The sequence below is a fragment of the Pteropus vampyrus genome, unplaced genomic scaffold, assembly GCF_000151845.1.
Source record: "Pteropus vampyrus isolate Shadow unplaced genomic scaffold, Pvam_2.0 Scaffold25, whole genome shotgun sequence".
NCBI classification, from domain to species: domain Eukaryota; kingdom Metazoa; phylum Chordata; class Mammalia; order Chiroptera; family Pteropodidae; genus Pteropus; species Pteropus vampyrus.
Window position 1 is genome coordinate 9,861,970 of NW_011888806.1, and position 15,595 is coordinate 9,877,564.

The 15,595-nt window shown below is 33.2% G+C and overlaps 1 protein-coding gene across 1 annotated transcript in view; it reads right to left on the bottom strand.

Moving 5' to 3' along the window:
* PTPN13 (protein tyrosine phosphatase, non-receptor type 13) overlaps window positions 1-15,595 on the bottom strand; it is a 176,472-nt gene that overhangs the window by 20,263 nt on the left and 140,614 nt on the right. The window contains exons 31-40 of the mRNA XM_023528410.1: window positions 13,953-14,317; window positions 12,852-13,026; window positions 11,266-11,424; window positions 10,551-10,719; window positions 10,242-10,452; window positions 7,460-7,530; window positions 5,087-5,148; window positions 2,812-2,905; window positions 1,920-2,057; window positions 1,730-1,818 (exon numbers count right to left, since the gene is read on the bottom strand). Of these exons, the coding sequence (XP_023384178.1) occupies window positions 1,730-1,818; window positions 1,920-2,057; window positions 2,812-2,905; window positions 5,087-5,148; window positions 7,460-7,530; window positions 10,242-10,452; window positions 10,551-10,719; window positions 11,266-11,424; window positions 12,852-13,026; window positions 13,953-14,317 (1,533 nt within the window). The remainder of the gene's footprint in view (window positions 1-1,729; window positions 1,819-1,919; window positions 2,058-2,811; window positions 2,906-5,086; window positions 5,149-7,459; window positions 7,531-10,241; window positions 10,453-10,550; window positions 10,720-11,265; window positions 11,425-12,851; window positions 13,027-13,952; window positions 14,318-15,595) is intronic.

Genomic DNA, 15,595 nt, shown 5'->3' on the forward strand with positions numbered 1-15,595 from the left:
GGGATGGGACTCTAATCCAAAAGGACTGGTGTCCTTAGGAGAAGAGGAAGAGACACCAGGAGTGCGTGAACATAGGGGAATGGCCATGTGAGGACACAGCAAGAAGGTGGGCATCTGTAAACCAGGGAGAGAGGTCTCACAAAAGTCCAACCTTGCTGGCACTTTGATATTGGACTTCGGGTCTCTGGAACAGTGAGAAAATACATTTCTGTTTTTTAAGATATCCAGTTTGTGGTATTTTGTTATAGCAGCCCAAGAAAAATAGGGCAGACTTAAAACTCAAATGCCTGCAGGAATCAGACAAATAATTAAAACCTTTGAAATACCAGGGTTGGAACACAGGAAATGATGGAGTCTGTGGAGAAGTGGTTATAGCATGCAAATCACTGAAATTTTATAAAATTAATTGTCTTACAAATTCTGAGAGTTTATAAAAACATAGAAATCTTTTTTGTAGTTTTGTTTATAATAAATACAAAATTTAAAATTCATTAATAGCCAGTTTAATAAATTATAGTATATCTGTGCAATAAAATTATAGGAAGGCACTAGAAAATATGAGGCTGATTTTTATGTACTCATGTGGAAAGAGGGTAATGATCGACTGTAAAGTGAGAACCAAATTTAGAATTACGTGATAAAGTTTATATTTAAAAAATCACATATGTATATGAATATCTGTTTTCCTATGCATAACAAGAGGGTAAAAACCAAAATCTTAACAATACTTACACCTCAGATGAAGACGAGGAATGGGTAAAAAAAGAAACTTGCATTTTTAGATGATTCTGTTTGAAATATTTTTTACAATGAGGATGTAATATTTTCATATAAAAATAAAAATCAATTTGAATGAAACTTTTGCTCTAAATTTGTTATTATAGCTCAGTATAAATGAGAATCTATATTATGTTAGCAAGCTTTTTTTCTTAAAAGGCATTGGATATGACATTTTTGAAATGGCGATTAAAGATTTTTATTTATTCTCTTAATTAAAAGAGCCTTCAGAACATACATTTTAAGGGACACCTTAAATATTATTAAGAAAAACATACTTAAAGTTAGTATGACTTGAAATGCTCAGAAAACTTTTTTCAAAGAGCTTATTGTTGTTATAATTATTAATATTCTGATAGTATGAAAGAACAATATCTTGGGTAAAACCACTACAGTATAATGCATTTTGAGATATTCAATATTTGTGTAATCACTTTTTTAGATTAATAAATACATATTCAACAGATATAAGCTTTCTTGTATTTATACACATTAATTATTTATAACTGTTTAATGAACATAATCATGTGTGTATGAGATTATGAGTAGGAAGGAACACTCAAGGATAAATGCCAAGTTTTCAACCTAGGTTAGGTATTATTCACTGGAATGGGATCTGGGAATTCCCAACTTTAATTTGGTGTAAAAATAATAAGGTACAAAAAAAATCAGTTTTTTTTGGACACCTTTCTTGAATAAAAACTTTCACCAATAGAAATTAAAAGATTTAAAGGCAAGTTCTTTCTCCAAAATGAGTAAATGACATCAGTTCAAATTCTTACTGAGGTTACTAACCAGCCATCAGGATATTATCTTTAACTCATGTCTAGGAGGAAAATTGGGATAGAGAGAGGTTAAGGCCTCAGCAAAGAAAGCAAGTTTTCAGGTAAGGAGATACATAATTCTAACAAGATACAGCATCCTTGAGTGTTTATTTAGGTATTATCTTTACCTCTGTATAATCTTCAGGTAAAGGTGATCCATCACAGTCTGTATCTTCTGCTCTCTCTTCAGATAACTTCCCATTGGTTTTCAGTGCACCTGGGAGAATGATGAAGAGGCCAAGAGGAGTTAAAATGCTCCCTCGGAGCCTTCTTGTTGTACTCCTTAGTGTACCATGTTAATGGTTCTAGTTCATCTACCTGGAACACAGGCATCTCCTGCTGCATTATTTTTGTTTAAAAGATTCTGGGCTTCCTCATCCACAACATCCAGCAGAGACTGGATAACTTCGGCTTCTTGAGGATCATCATAAATATCATCTTCTTGTACATCGGATTCTTGAAAAAGAGTAATTTACATAGAGTTTCACTTTAAAAATGTTGATATAAGAAAAGGACAATATGTCGAATAGAATATACCAGGTCTTTCAAAGTTTAAGCAACCACTTTGAAAAGTAGCCATGACTGGACAAGTAGTTTACACTAATGAGGCCTCGTGATTTTTAGTTCTAGAGCTACTCTGGCTGCTATATGACAAAAACCAAACCAAAATAAAACAAACAAACAAACAAAAAAACCACAAATACAAGTTAAAAAGAATAAACCAAAATCAATGTCTGTGATACATCTTTACATGAGATATTAATAATTAATGCTTATTTTCCGAAGTTAATCTCAAATTATTAATTCATCTAAAAACTCAACTAAACAGATTATGTTACAAAGGTTAAGATTATAATGGGGCAGCCTAAACATCCACCCTCACTCTGTCCCATTTTCAAATTACCAGATAGCCTGTGAATTGCTCCTTCAAAGAACACAAGAAACACTATCAAACAAAACAGGTATCTATCTTTTCAATCATTTAAAAATAGTTTTAACCTTAGAGACGAGAATGAATACAGGGCATTTGTATAGTAATACAGCTAATAACAATGAATTTTACATTGTCCTTTTATTTCTTTGAACAATGATAATTCTTTCTAAAACTATAGGAACATGTAAGGCAAATAAGAGTGGATACCTAATAATTCTTTCTTACCTAAGTTGTCAGGACATTTAGAACAACTAGGTGACTGATTTGGAAAACTACCTTTGGACAGAATCAAATTTGCTGATCCCTTCGTTTGATGAGTAGAGCATTTTCCTTCAGGGTACAAAACTTCAATTATTTCTTCCCCATTAGCCTACAGTACAAAACCAAAGAAAATCATTAGTTTACTATTTTATTAATTTCTAGGATTAGGCAGAGACTTCACATTGCCCCTCTATGTCCTTTTCTTTCTTTCTTAGTACAAAATCCATTTTATATTTCTCCACCTTCGATATGTTTCTAGAAAATACCAGTGCAATAAAATATGCAATGAGAACAGAACTTTCTGTTCAAATATGTCTGAAAACCCCAGATTAAACGTTAAATCAATATTTTTATTCTAAGAATTCTTACAATGCTTACTAATATAAAATCTGAGTTGTCAAAAGAGAAATATATTATGTAGTATTTCCTAAACTTACTTAACTGCAGAAATCTCTTTTTTGAGGCATATTTTATAGGACTCGTCTTCCATAGAACTTTTTAGAAAAGTTTAATAGGACTACTATACTTAGAAGTTGAGAGAAAGAAGGAAAAAGTATTTATGAAGCTGTTACATGGACATAAATTCCAGTTTAGCAAACTGATCAACTGTTAGGTATAAAGATTTTCAACTCTAGTCTAAATATAAATTTAAGAAAAATGCCAGTGGATTCATAACTGTAAAATAATTATGACATAGAATAAAACTTTCTAATTCAATGGTAAATTTTGATGTATTTCATGGTTCAGAGCCTACTGAAAGAAAAATGTTTTGGGCAAAAATGCAAAATTAAATGATTAGAACAAATTTAAAAAAACTTAAATACAAATAAAAGATTTTTGCCCTGAAGATTTATTAAGATAAAAAGTAGACAGTAGATGTAAAAATTATTTTTTCACAAATAGTGGTTACAGAATGTCAAAAACTTTCAGTGTATTGTGAAAATTCCAATCCTTATGAGAAATTCATAATACAGACAGTCTTCAAAGACAGAATACTGTTTGAGCGACTTCCTGGAAGATTTTACTCCAACAAAAATATGTTTGCAACCATGAATAACGAAAGTCCTAGTTTCTAGAGTTTTACGTTAATTTAAAAAGAAACTCTACTCTTCTCCCTTTCAACAACATGTAGATATTTAAAAAGAAAATAAGCACTATGTAGCACGACCAACACTGAAAACACATGAAAATTCAGTAGCTTCAGCTCTGTGAAATTGAAGGCCTTGTGAATAAACAGAGAATAGTGAGTATTGCTGTATCTCAATCCACAAACATACAAATACCAAGGATTTCTATTGTTGTGTCCAAATCATTTCTGCCTAACAATTCTTCTGCTGCAATATCTTTTCAGGACTTGCTAAACCATGTCACCAGTTTGAGATAACAGTGAGATGAAGGACATAGAATTTTGAGCTTCTGGTCACTAAATTCATTTTCTCTTCTTACACTAAATCCAGCTCATGTCCAGAAATGTTGAGATGATAAGATTTTCAGATTACTGGGAGAGCAATGCCTCAGCTCTGGAAATTACATGGAAAAATATTCAAATACTGAGGTTCAGAATAGATTGTATGGGGAGTGTGTGGGATTAAACAATCCTACAAAATGAAGATCCAGCTATGATCATTTTAGAATGTACATTACATGCCAAAAGAAAATCATAAAACAAAATGTTAGCAAAACAAATGGGTACACATGTAGCCTCAAAAAAAGAGCCTTACGTAGAATTTAGTTTTGCATTAAAACAGTTTTCTTAAATCATCCTCTGATTTTCTGTGCTAATCTTGATTTAAATTCTTTCATTTTATTATGTGGTAAAGCATTTTCTATGTTTTTCAATATAGCAGGTAAGCTTAATCCTTTTGCTACTACTGTTTTTCCTCACTAGTATCAGAGATTTGTCATTTGAGAGTCACTGCTGGTCAGCATCAACCCAAAGGACTAATTCTACTCTTAATTACATTCTTTTCTTCTGGATATCTAAGAAACATCCAAAGAATTGTGCACATTAATAAAAAATTCCAGCACTAATGCTATCTACTTAAGTAATTAGCTTATTTAAGAGCTGAGTATGTGCCAAATGAAGTAAGGTTACTTGGGTGTGGGCTGTACACTGTGTGGTTTACTTAGCAAGGCCTATTAGTTCGCTAAAATATATTCCTACTATCAACACATATATCTAAAAAAAGGCATATATTTAAATGTGAAATCAGTTTGATCCCAAACATGAATGAGCTGGTTATTTAGATTAGGAAATAGGGCATGAAGAAGGCAGTCTTTTATTATTTACCTTGGAGAAGGAATTATTAGGAGTGAGGGCAGGCTTGCCACAAGGATCCACATTGTGATGACCTGAAAGGGAGAACATAGAAAGTAAGAGATGAGTCAGTCAGAGCCACATGAGGGACATTAAAATAACAGAAAAAAAACCCACACTTCTGGATACTGAATATAAATTATTCCAACTGAATGGGGGCAACATCACAGGTGCTGAACTAGATTCAGTTTACTGCTTAAGAGAAGATAGCAGAGTATCAATTTAACATAGTAAAATAAGTTTGGCTATAATGCGAAAAGACTTTTAATATATGTCTAAACTAAATGTTAATTTTAACTCTTAGCCATCAGTACAAAAATTCAATATATATATTAAAATGAGATTATGTTTCCCTTACAGTTAAAAAGTTATATTTAAAGATAATCTGATTCATTAAATTACATTTTCAAGAGATTTTTGAAAGATAGGGTAGAGTTTGGAAAAGTTAAAAAAAAAAAACAAAGAAAAGAAAAAAGAAAAGAATACAGGTAAATGTATTCAAAGACTTCTATTTGAGAATGACCTAAAATTAATTCCATCCAGAAAGATAAAAGTTCAAATGGAATTTTAGAGATAAATTCCTATAATTATGTAGATGATATTATAAAGAGCCCAAGAATGCCTTATAATGTTACTTCCAGGAGATATAACTGAATTTCTAGGAAAAATAATGAAAAAATATACAAATAAAAAACTACTGGTTCAAAAAATATCTTATTAGAATAGTATAAAACACAATAGTTTATTGTTTGTAATCTCTTCCTCCTGTTCCCTGAACCTCTCCACCCTCTCTTTGTCTCCAGGGCAGCACTGATCTGTTTTCTGTCACTATAGATTAATTTGTATTTTCTGCAATTCTGAATAAATGGAATAATATAGTATGAACTCTTTTTTGTCTGGCTTCTTTGACTCAGTTAGTTTATTTTAATTTTGTTGCTGCATGTATCAACAGACCATTCATTTTTATCGCTGTGTAGTATTCTGTTGTTTGGATACATTACAATTTGTTTATTCATTCAATAGTTTTTGGATACTTGAGCAGTTTCCAATTTTGGCTATTAAAAGAAAAGCTTCTAAAAACATTCCTATACAAGTTTTTGTGTATGGAAAAATGCTTTCTTTTCTCTTGAGTGAACAAATAGGAGGAAAATGGTTGAATAATATGGTTAGTTGTATGTTTACATTTTTAAGAAATTGTCAAAATGTTTTCCAAAATTGTTGCACCATTTCACATTCCCATCACTATGAGAGTTACTATTATTGATACCACATGATTTTCAAAGCTCATAAAAAAATTAGTTCTCTGGGAGTCAAGTCAGAGAACCCCATAAAGACAGACCTCTGGGCAGCTTCTACAGAGCAGGGTAGGGCACAGCTACCTTCTTTAACTTTGACAGTTACAAATAGGAGTCTTTCCAGAGGTCACTGGAAAAATGCTCTCTGGATTGTTTTGTGAGATAGTTTGACTCTCATGTGGACTGGAACTATCAGAGAGCAGCAAGAAGGAGCCCTGAGGCATTCCAAATAACAACAGAGGAGGAGATCTGCTTTAGTCCTTGAAGATAATCAAACTACAACTGCAATCTTTGTGAGGTTTCTTTTTGTACTTTTGGTATTTAGATACTACTATCTGATATTTGGTATTCAGATACTACTATCTGATAACCTTAAAGTTTAGTTAGATATGAAGTACTGAATTTACTTTTCCAATACACTAATTTCAACTGCATTCCCCATGTCAAACATTTTTATTTTACATTAATACTAGACTAAAGCACTTATGAGAATGCTTAGTCCAGAATAAGCATTAACTTAATGTTAACTGCTGTCACAACTACTAATAGTACAATGTCTATTAATATGCTAGAAGGTAAGACGCATACTTTGTTTACTCATTACCATATTCACAATGCCCAGAACAGTGCCCACTACAGAAATTACATACCTGTCTGAGTAAATTATTATGTGATAATCATAGCAATAACTTTCACATATATTGTTGTATTTATGCCTCATTATAACCTTACAAGGTAGATAATAATAATATTCTTATTTTACTGGCAGGAAATAAAGGCTTAGATATGGATCAAGTACTTTACTAAAGTCACACAGGATTTACACACTCAGATCTCTCTGGCTCTAAATCTCATGGTGCTCTACTTCCCATCATACACTAAATTTTAGAGATGCTTTTAATTTAAATGTACATTTTTTTCCTTAGAGAGATCCTGTAAAACACTCTGGAAGGGCAATAAAAGCATTTTAATGATAGTCTCCATATTTGCTTTTAGAAAAATAGAGTTACCTTCCATAACTACTTGTGTCATAAAACGAATGTATCCTTACCATTAGCTTTAGTTGATTTTGGAGTTGAAACAGCAGAACTCTTGGAACTAGGGACCACTGGATGACCATCTCTATGTTGTAAAAAAATGAAAAGGTGGTTGAAAATTACTCAGGATGTTAGTGTAAATATCCTTCAAACCATCTGTTAACTAGCCTCAGGAGTTTTATTTTGGATGGGCTTCAGGGGGTCTAGGCACACCCTAAAGCTGCAGACAAAATTGTATCAGTCTTCATCTAAGTATTTTCTGGAAGGAGATATTCTTGACTCCAAAATGATTAAGAATCACTTCTTTACATGATTTTTCTTTGGGGTTCAGTTCAATACATCGCCATATTTCCATTCTCTTTTGTTTGTTTGTTTACTTTAACGTTGGTAATATTCATGATCAGTAACTTAGTTCACTGTCACTCAGGTGAGAGTTCAAAGATAACTTATACGGTATAAAGTACTGGAAGAGGCAATTCACCATGGGCCTTAAGCATCTCTGTGTACTCTTCTTGGGTACCCCAGAAACGCAGAAATGCTTTTTATCTGGGCCAATTCTCAAGGCTATGTTTATAGTGAGCAAACTTGAGGGATGAGACAACCTCTCTTCCCAAACAAAAAGCAAGCTTTCTTACAGATTGCCATAAAGGAGTGAGTTCCCAGGCTCTTCTTTTAGTATTCCTCTCCTGTAATACAACCCACTACATGTGCAGGAATCCACTAGGCCCACATATGTCATCTCCATGGGACTTAGAGGATGTGCAGAACTGACACCAATACCACGATCATACCACTTGCGCTGTCATTTGTAATAAAGTATTTTGTCTCTGATCCAGGAGTTTCATATCTTCTACTAGCATCCAAGAAACAATAACTGGCTAACTTATTACCTTGCAAGTAGGGTAAATTCACAGACCCTTTACTGTTCCTGACATATAATTAGCACAAATATATACTCCTCCATTATTGTTACTCTATAGACATTAAAGACAGCAGATATATACAACAGTGGAGAGAGAACCTGAAGAAGAACAAGGGAGAAAATAATTGATACTAATATATCTTTAGTGACTACAGAAAAGAGAGAAAGTAGAAAGAAAAAAGAAAGTGATTTCAGGCCCAGGGTAAAGCATGCTCTACTGATTTTGAGGCAAAAAATCAATGTTACCCTAAAAAGTTTAATAAAAAAATAAACAGTTGTGAAGTGCAATAAAGTGAAGCACAACTTAAAAAAATAAAATAAGAAATTACTGAAGAAATAATTCAGTTAGAGCTATGGTGAACAGAGATATTAATTTTCATAAAAATATTTTCCAGGTTGTTTGAACACTTTCCTCCCCAACTAGTTAACTTTCAGCTACACCTATGAAAATAACTGCATGTTAAATCTAATTTTTAGAAACATATGAGGAAAACTGGTCAGGGATTACATTCAAGAAAACAAGTATAAAATCCAATTTAAAGGTTTAGAAGGATGAATAAGTATATGATCAAATGATTTAATTAATAGTTCCTATATTTTGAAAGACACACTATGTAAAACTCATTATGTATCACAGATATTAATGTGAAGTTTCCTTGTATAATATAAGTTTGTAATTGAGAAAGCCTGGATTTATATACATTGTGGTAGGCAGAATAATGCACCCGTCACGTGCACATTGTAATACTTGAATCTTTGAATATGGTACCTTACATGGCAAAAGGGATTTTGCAGATGTGAGTAAATTAAGAATCTAGAAATTAGATTGTTTGAATTATCTGGTTGGGCCCAATGTAATTACCGGGGTCCTAGCAAAGCTCTAAAGATGGAATCAGGCCATGGGCCCCGGAACACGGGCCACCTCTAGAAGGTGGAAAAGGCAAGGAAATGGATTTCCTCCCAGAGCTTCCAAAAGGAATGCAGCCCTTCCCTGATTTTAGTCCAGTGAGACCCATTTTGTATTTATGACTTCCAGAACTATTAAGACAATAAACTTTCATTGTTTTAAGCCACTATATTTGTAGTAATTTGAAACTAATACATACATTTTTTCAATTTATTTCCATTATTAAATGAAAGAAAAGCTGTTATTAGCATTTCTTGTAATGTGACATTGTAATGAAGTATAGCAGATATGGTAATTCTATGCCTCATGGGTTGTGGACATGAGGTTTGGGTAGCACTAATTCTGTCTTAGCATTGGCAATGGGCCAGGACTGCTCTAGGACAATCAATACATTGCTATCCTTTTGCTTCAATTCAGGGACTGGCCTTAATTTAGTTCTAAGGCAATCAGCATACAGTTGCTGCTTTATGATGGCAACTGGTGGGAAAGATTGCTCTGGATGGTGTGATATGCAGGTGTGAGGCATGACACTGACAGCCATTTGACTATCATGAAGGAAACATATACATAGAGGAGAGAATAACTGAAAACAGCAAAGAAATGGAGCCAGAGGCCTGGTCAAATTTTACCTGATGACCATCTAATCTTTTTAAACCACATAAAGCAGTAAATTCCCTTTCTTGTTTAAACTAAGTTGAGTGATATTATTTTCTGTCACTTGCAACTGAAAACATCCTGACAAATGTGGTAACAATCTTATTAATAACTGCAAACATGTATCCAAACACTAATCCATTTAAAATGCTCTCGGAGTCCCCTATCAGGAAGTCTGTTTAACTTTATTAAATCCTGCTGCTGTTAGTCTGTGAATTACTAATTCGGGAATATCTTTCTAAGAGAATGTAAGTAAAATCAACAGCCTGAAATGTGTATGCACACACAAAGCCCCCAAATTATTCCAAAGTACCTTGTTGCTTTCAGCACCACTGATGGGAGTGACATGTCTAGTGCTCTCTTCGCTTCTTCCAAGGTCATGCCTTGTGTGCTGACTCCATTCACATAGTGGATGATGTCTAACAGCTGGAGATTACCCTCAATGGCTGCAACTGACCTCGGATTGATACCACTAATATACACTACTTGATGAAGGCTGTCGTGACCTCCAGACAAGGAAAAACCTTTAGGGAATAGAAAATATTTATTTTCTCAGCCTTAAGAATACTTATTTTTAAGCTAGCCAAGAAAATCACATCACACAAAGCTTGCTTTGCATTACCCAACTCCTTGTTGCATGTTAATGTAATGTCAGGTAGCAAATGAGGCAGCACTGGCTTCCTGGGTAATTCTAGAACTCGTCCAAGGACTAATCTGACTGTCTTGGGTGCAGCTCGGAGCAGGTTCACTGCATCTGTGTGAGTCATGTTTGTAACGTCTGTATCATTAACCTGTAAGAATGAGAAAGGGGAAAAGGAGAGTTACAGCTTTTGGAACAGAGAAGTTGTCAAGAAAATACAGTAATCTCCTGAATTTATTATATAATACATATTAACCAGTAAGAGATCCATAATAAAAAATGGTCTCTAATTTAATGGTAATTCCTTGTACTTTGGAAATCATAAACACAGTGATCATGTCATTATAAGTAAAATAATAATGTAAAATACTTAACAAATACATCGGTATTTTGCTAACATAGGAAATGTATCCTCATAGTAATTTAAGAAACTTTCTGTCCCTAAATCCAAGACAGCTTGTTTAATGCTTTAACTGAGATTAGAGGGACTTCCTAATTAAAAAGGGAACTTTAAGCATTTTCCAAACTGTTAACTATATAAAGGTCTTTACTTTGAAGAGGTGGAGAAAGAAAACATAAACTAAACAGAGAAATAGAATGTTATACTAACTCAATCTTCCTGTTCTTCCTTCTCCTCCAGCTCTGGCTTGCTCTTTTTTTCCACATTTGCACAAATCCATTCCACATAATGTCTCACCTTTATGAGGCGGTCCCCAGGTTTTAGCCTTCCATCACTTTTGGCTGGATCTTGAATGACATCATGAACATAACAACCAATACTCTGATTGCCTTTGGTTACTGTAAAACCCAGGCTTCCTTTTTCTGATTTAATTAGGGTAATGATGAGTTCTACTTCCTAAGGGAAGAAAACAGTGATTCCTTTAGGCTGTCTATTTTGCCCTATAGACAGAGAGATGACTATTATTTCCATTAAATGTAGGAAGACACTAGATCTTAAAAGGTTACTTATCTTGCCCAAATAAAGAAGCCAGGTCTATCCAGCTCTAGATAGAATGTCCTCCATGTAAAAATTTGGTTTAAATACAACATTATGTTGATTTAGAGATATATGAAACAGAACTTACTCATGCTCCAATTCTTGTATTTTCAGGATAAACAAGGACACATTAGTGGTTATACTTTGATGATAAAAGAATATTTTTTGAGGGGAAAAACCAGAAAATTCTTCATGTACTTCTAGACAACCAAGATAAATGGCAAGCGCCATAAAAGAAAGATTTTTTTTTTAATATGAAGTCTTTGGACGATTAAATATCACAACTCTGTGTATTTAGTTACATAAATTTTTTTTCTTTTTAAAAGATTTCAACCAAGAGGTTGCTTACAACTTACATGAGTGATGACAGATTTCTAAAGAAATCATTCAAAGATTATTTTTACTCTATTGCTGAGAATGAAATTGAAGATACAGATGTCACACACACACACACACACACACACACACGCATGTGCATGCACACACATACACACACACAATTATAGGCAAACAAAGTATCTGGAAAGATTAACTCCCAAATGTTTATGGTTTTGGGGTTTTTTGGGTAGTGTGATTATAGGTAGTTCTAATATTCTTTTTCCTTGTTTTCTAATTTTCCTACAATAAATATTTATTACTTGGATAATAAAAACAGTATTGAAAAGGCTGACTTTCAATCAATGCAAAGAATATTATTCTTGGAAATTTGGCTCCCAAACTGAATTTGTAGGTTTAGAAGTTCTAGGGCTATTAGTACAATGTAAAAGATTCCATCTGGGCACAACGAAGTGTGGAGGAGGAAAAAAAATTACATTCGAATTTGATTAAAAATTAAATAGTAATTCATCAGAATTGGGGGGATACTATAGGTACTATATTATATATAATAGTATATATAATAGTATATTATATATACTATTTCAATTAATCCTCACCATAATTCTATGATGTTACTAACCCCATTTTATAGCCCAAAGTACTAGGACTTAGAAGAATTAAGGAATGTTTCCACAGGCATCTGCCAAATTGCAGCAATTTGGAGTAATAGTGTCAGGATTTATATCCAGGTCTTTTTGCCTTTTTCTCTAATTCTCAATAGAGAAACATACTAGGTACATTATCTATTTACTGGACACAAATATGAAGCTACTCTGAAAGACAGCCTTTTCCCTAAAGGAAAAATGTGTGAGACTATACCTTACTTGAGAAAATAGGGACTTCTCTCTCTTTCTCTCTCTCTCTTTTTTTTTTTTTTGAATTTTCTTAATATAGAAGAAGCGACTCACCATTTCAAAGTCTTCGAGGTGGTTTTCCAAGTCATTTTTCAAAGATGTCAAGCTTTCTTGTCTAGTTGGTTCAGAAATATGATGTGTATGATATTTATCCACTGAATTAGTGGAAGTGGAGTCTGTTTGGGGTTGCCTAGGAGCCACATCCGGTGGTAGAGGGGAAGAAGGATTACTACAAAGACAAAAAAGCAAGACTTTTTTCAAATACATTTCAATGTCAATATAGTAAGTTTGTGCCACAACCAGAAAATGTTTAACAAATATTCATGTCTGCTTTTGATTGAGACCCTAGCTACTTTTATCTGACTCTGGACTACGAGTTTATTTCACACCTGTCATATGCTAATACAAAATTTTATTTTCTGTCCACGTTCTATTTTGAAGATATTTAAGCTGCATAAATCAGTAAGACAGTTTAAATAAATATACTTTTGATTCCTAGTTATTAATTCAAGGCTGAAGCTAATGTTATCAGAAACCTAATGTGTGTTTCGACATAATAAAAAGGAGAAGAAATAAGAAAAGAATAAAAACCTTGATCCTGTGGTTATTTTAGACGCTACAATAGGAAAAAAACGAACAAATATGGTTGGAGCTGGATATACACAAAGATATAACCAAACAGTAAAATGTATGAATAACTCTGAGAAGTTTTCTCTTTTTCATGCCTCTACGCTTTCAATCATTTCTTCTTTCTTCATCTTGTACTTTTACATCCTACCTTTTGCAAACTCTCTAACCCTTTTCTTCCCCACCACTTCCATTTATATTTCTACTCCCTACTCTCCCATACCATCTAAATAGGTTTCTTTCTTTCTGCTTATTTAAGTAATATGAATGATGGTGAAATACAAACAACTTTCTCAATTTTTAGTAAATATACTCAAGAGAGCAGAGCAAGGTTCAGGTTGAGCTCACTAGAGCTCACTAGTTTGCTAACTAAAACTGTCAATCACAATAGTTAGATATCTAATAGAGTCATCATCTGCCTAATTATTGTGAAGTTCACGTATAGACAGATTACATTCTTAGAGAAATGTAGGTTGCTGCTCAACAACAACCAGTTGCCTTGAGTACTATGCATAATATTGACAATACCTGTCCTCGAGTCCTAGTTTATTGGGTATTTTCTGAGGATAATAAAACATGGTGCAGACGGTATCATCTTGACTCTTGGTTGCCTCATGCTGATTTTGTGCCTGTGATACCATGTTGCTTAGAGACTGATGCAAAGCTGAACTCCAGCTTGTATTTGTTATCTTTGCTGGAGCTTTCACTAAGTCTTCTTCTCCACTCCCACTGCTGCCGCTATAACTGTCTCTCCTGAATGGGGAGGTGCACTGTTTCTTGCTTTTGTCAGACATTTCATTTTCATCTGAGCTGGTGCCTTGCTCCACACACGCTGGTTGAGAAGGGTCTTTACTGCTGTTTGGAAGTACTTGTGCTGGAGAATGCAGTGGGGTCTGTAATGAACACATTTAAAGAGATCAGAGTGTGACAACTTATGTTAACTTTAGAACACTTAATTGAAAATGAACATGTGGAATACAGCACTTTCTATTAAAATATTCAATTAATTTTTGATAATTTATGCTCAGAGGAAAAAATCATGCAAAAATAACAACTGTTAATATTGTAAAACTTATACTTAAAATCAGAATTAGAGTTATACTATATATTGTACTTTGTATCCTACTTTCAAAACTTAGGTTTCTGTATTTTCTGAGGTCCTTAAATATGCTTTGAAAATAATATAAAACTGTATAAATAAAATTTAAATAAAACTATTGGATATCGAGTTGTTTCTAGCTTTTCACTATTAATAGAAATCTAGGAGAACTTCTTTGTATGTGGATTTTCACCCAAATTTCTCATTACTTCCTTGTAATTTTCTATATAATAGAAATAGCATTTTCTATAACTGGCATATAGAATTTTTTTAAAGACCTTGTTAAATATTTCCAGATTGTTTTCCAGAAAGAGTGTATCAATTTATGTACTCATCAAGAGAGTTCTACCAGTTCCTAACCGGTGCCCAAAATCAATGTAGTCTCTTAAAGTGTTATTTAAAATGCACCCTACAGATGGATTACTTTCCTATTAACGTCCTTCTGACACTCCCTTTCCCTGATAGAAGGATTAAAGTTTCTGGGGCCAGACATTTCTGCCTTTCATACCTAGAAGTGGTAGTGGAACACTACTTTAAGTAGACAAGACAAAGGCTGTCTTTCTTTAATAATTGTATTATTATTCACCTAGGTATGGATTCCTACCTATCAATATGTAATTTATAAATAACCATCAAAATAGATTTTGAATCCTTTAGCTATTTCTTGACATAAGAAGTGAAACGGAAAACCATATTGCTTACTCCGTGATTTCTAATATTAAAAGTAAAGGCAAAAAATCTTAAGTAAGTCTCATTTTTATCTAAGCTAGTTCAGAACGAAGATTACGTTTCCCAGTTTGGTTCAATGAAGAAATATCAACAAAAATTTTTGTAACCATTATTTTATGTTTTTTGCTAGTTATATTTAGAAAACAAATTGTAAAATCCTAGAATTCTAGAATTGGAAGGGAGAGAAGAGCAAATGAATTGAATTATTTTATATTACAAATATAGAATGTACTCAGAGGTTAAGTGACACACACGAAGAAGCTGAAGAAGTAATTAGGATAAAACCCAGAAGATCAAGCAGTGATGAAACCACTACAGCTGAATCGATCACTCAATTGATATT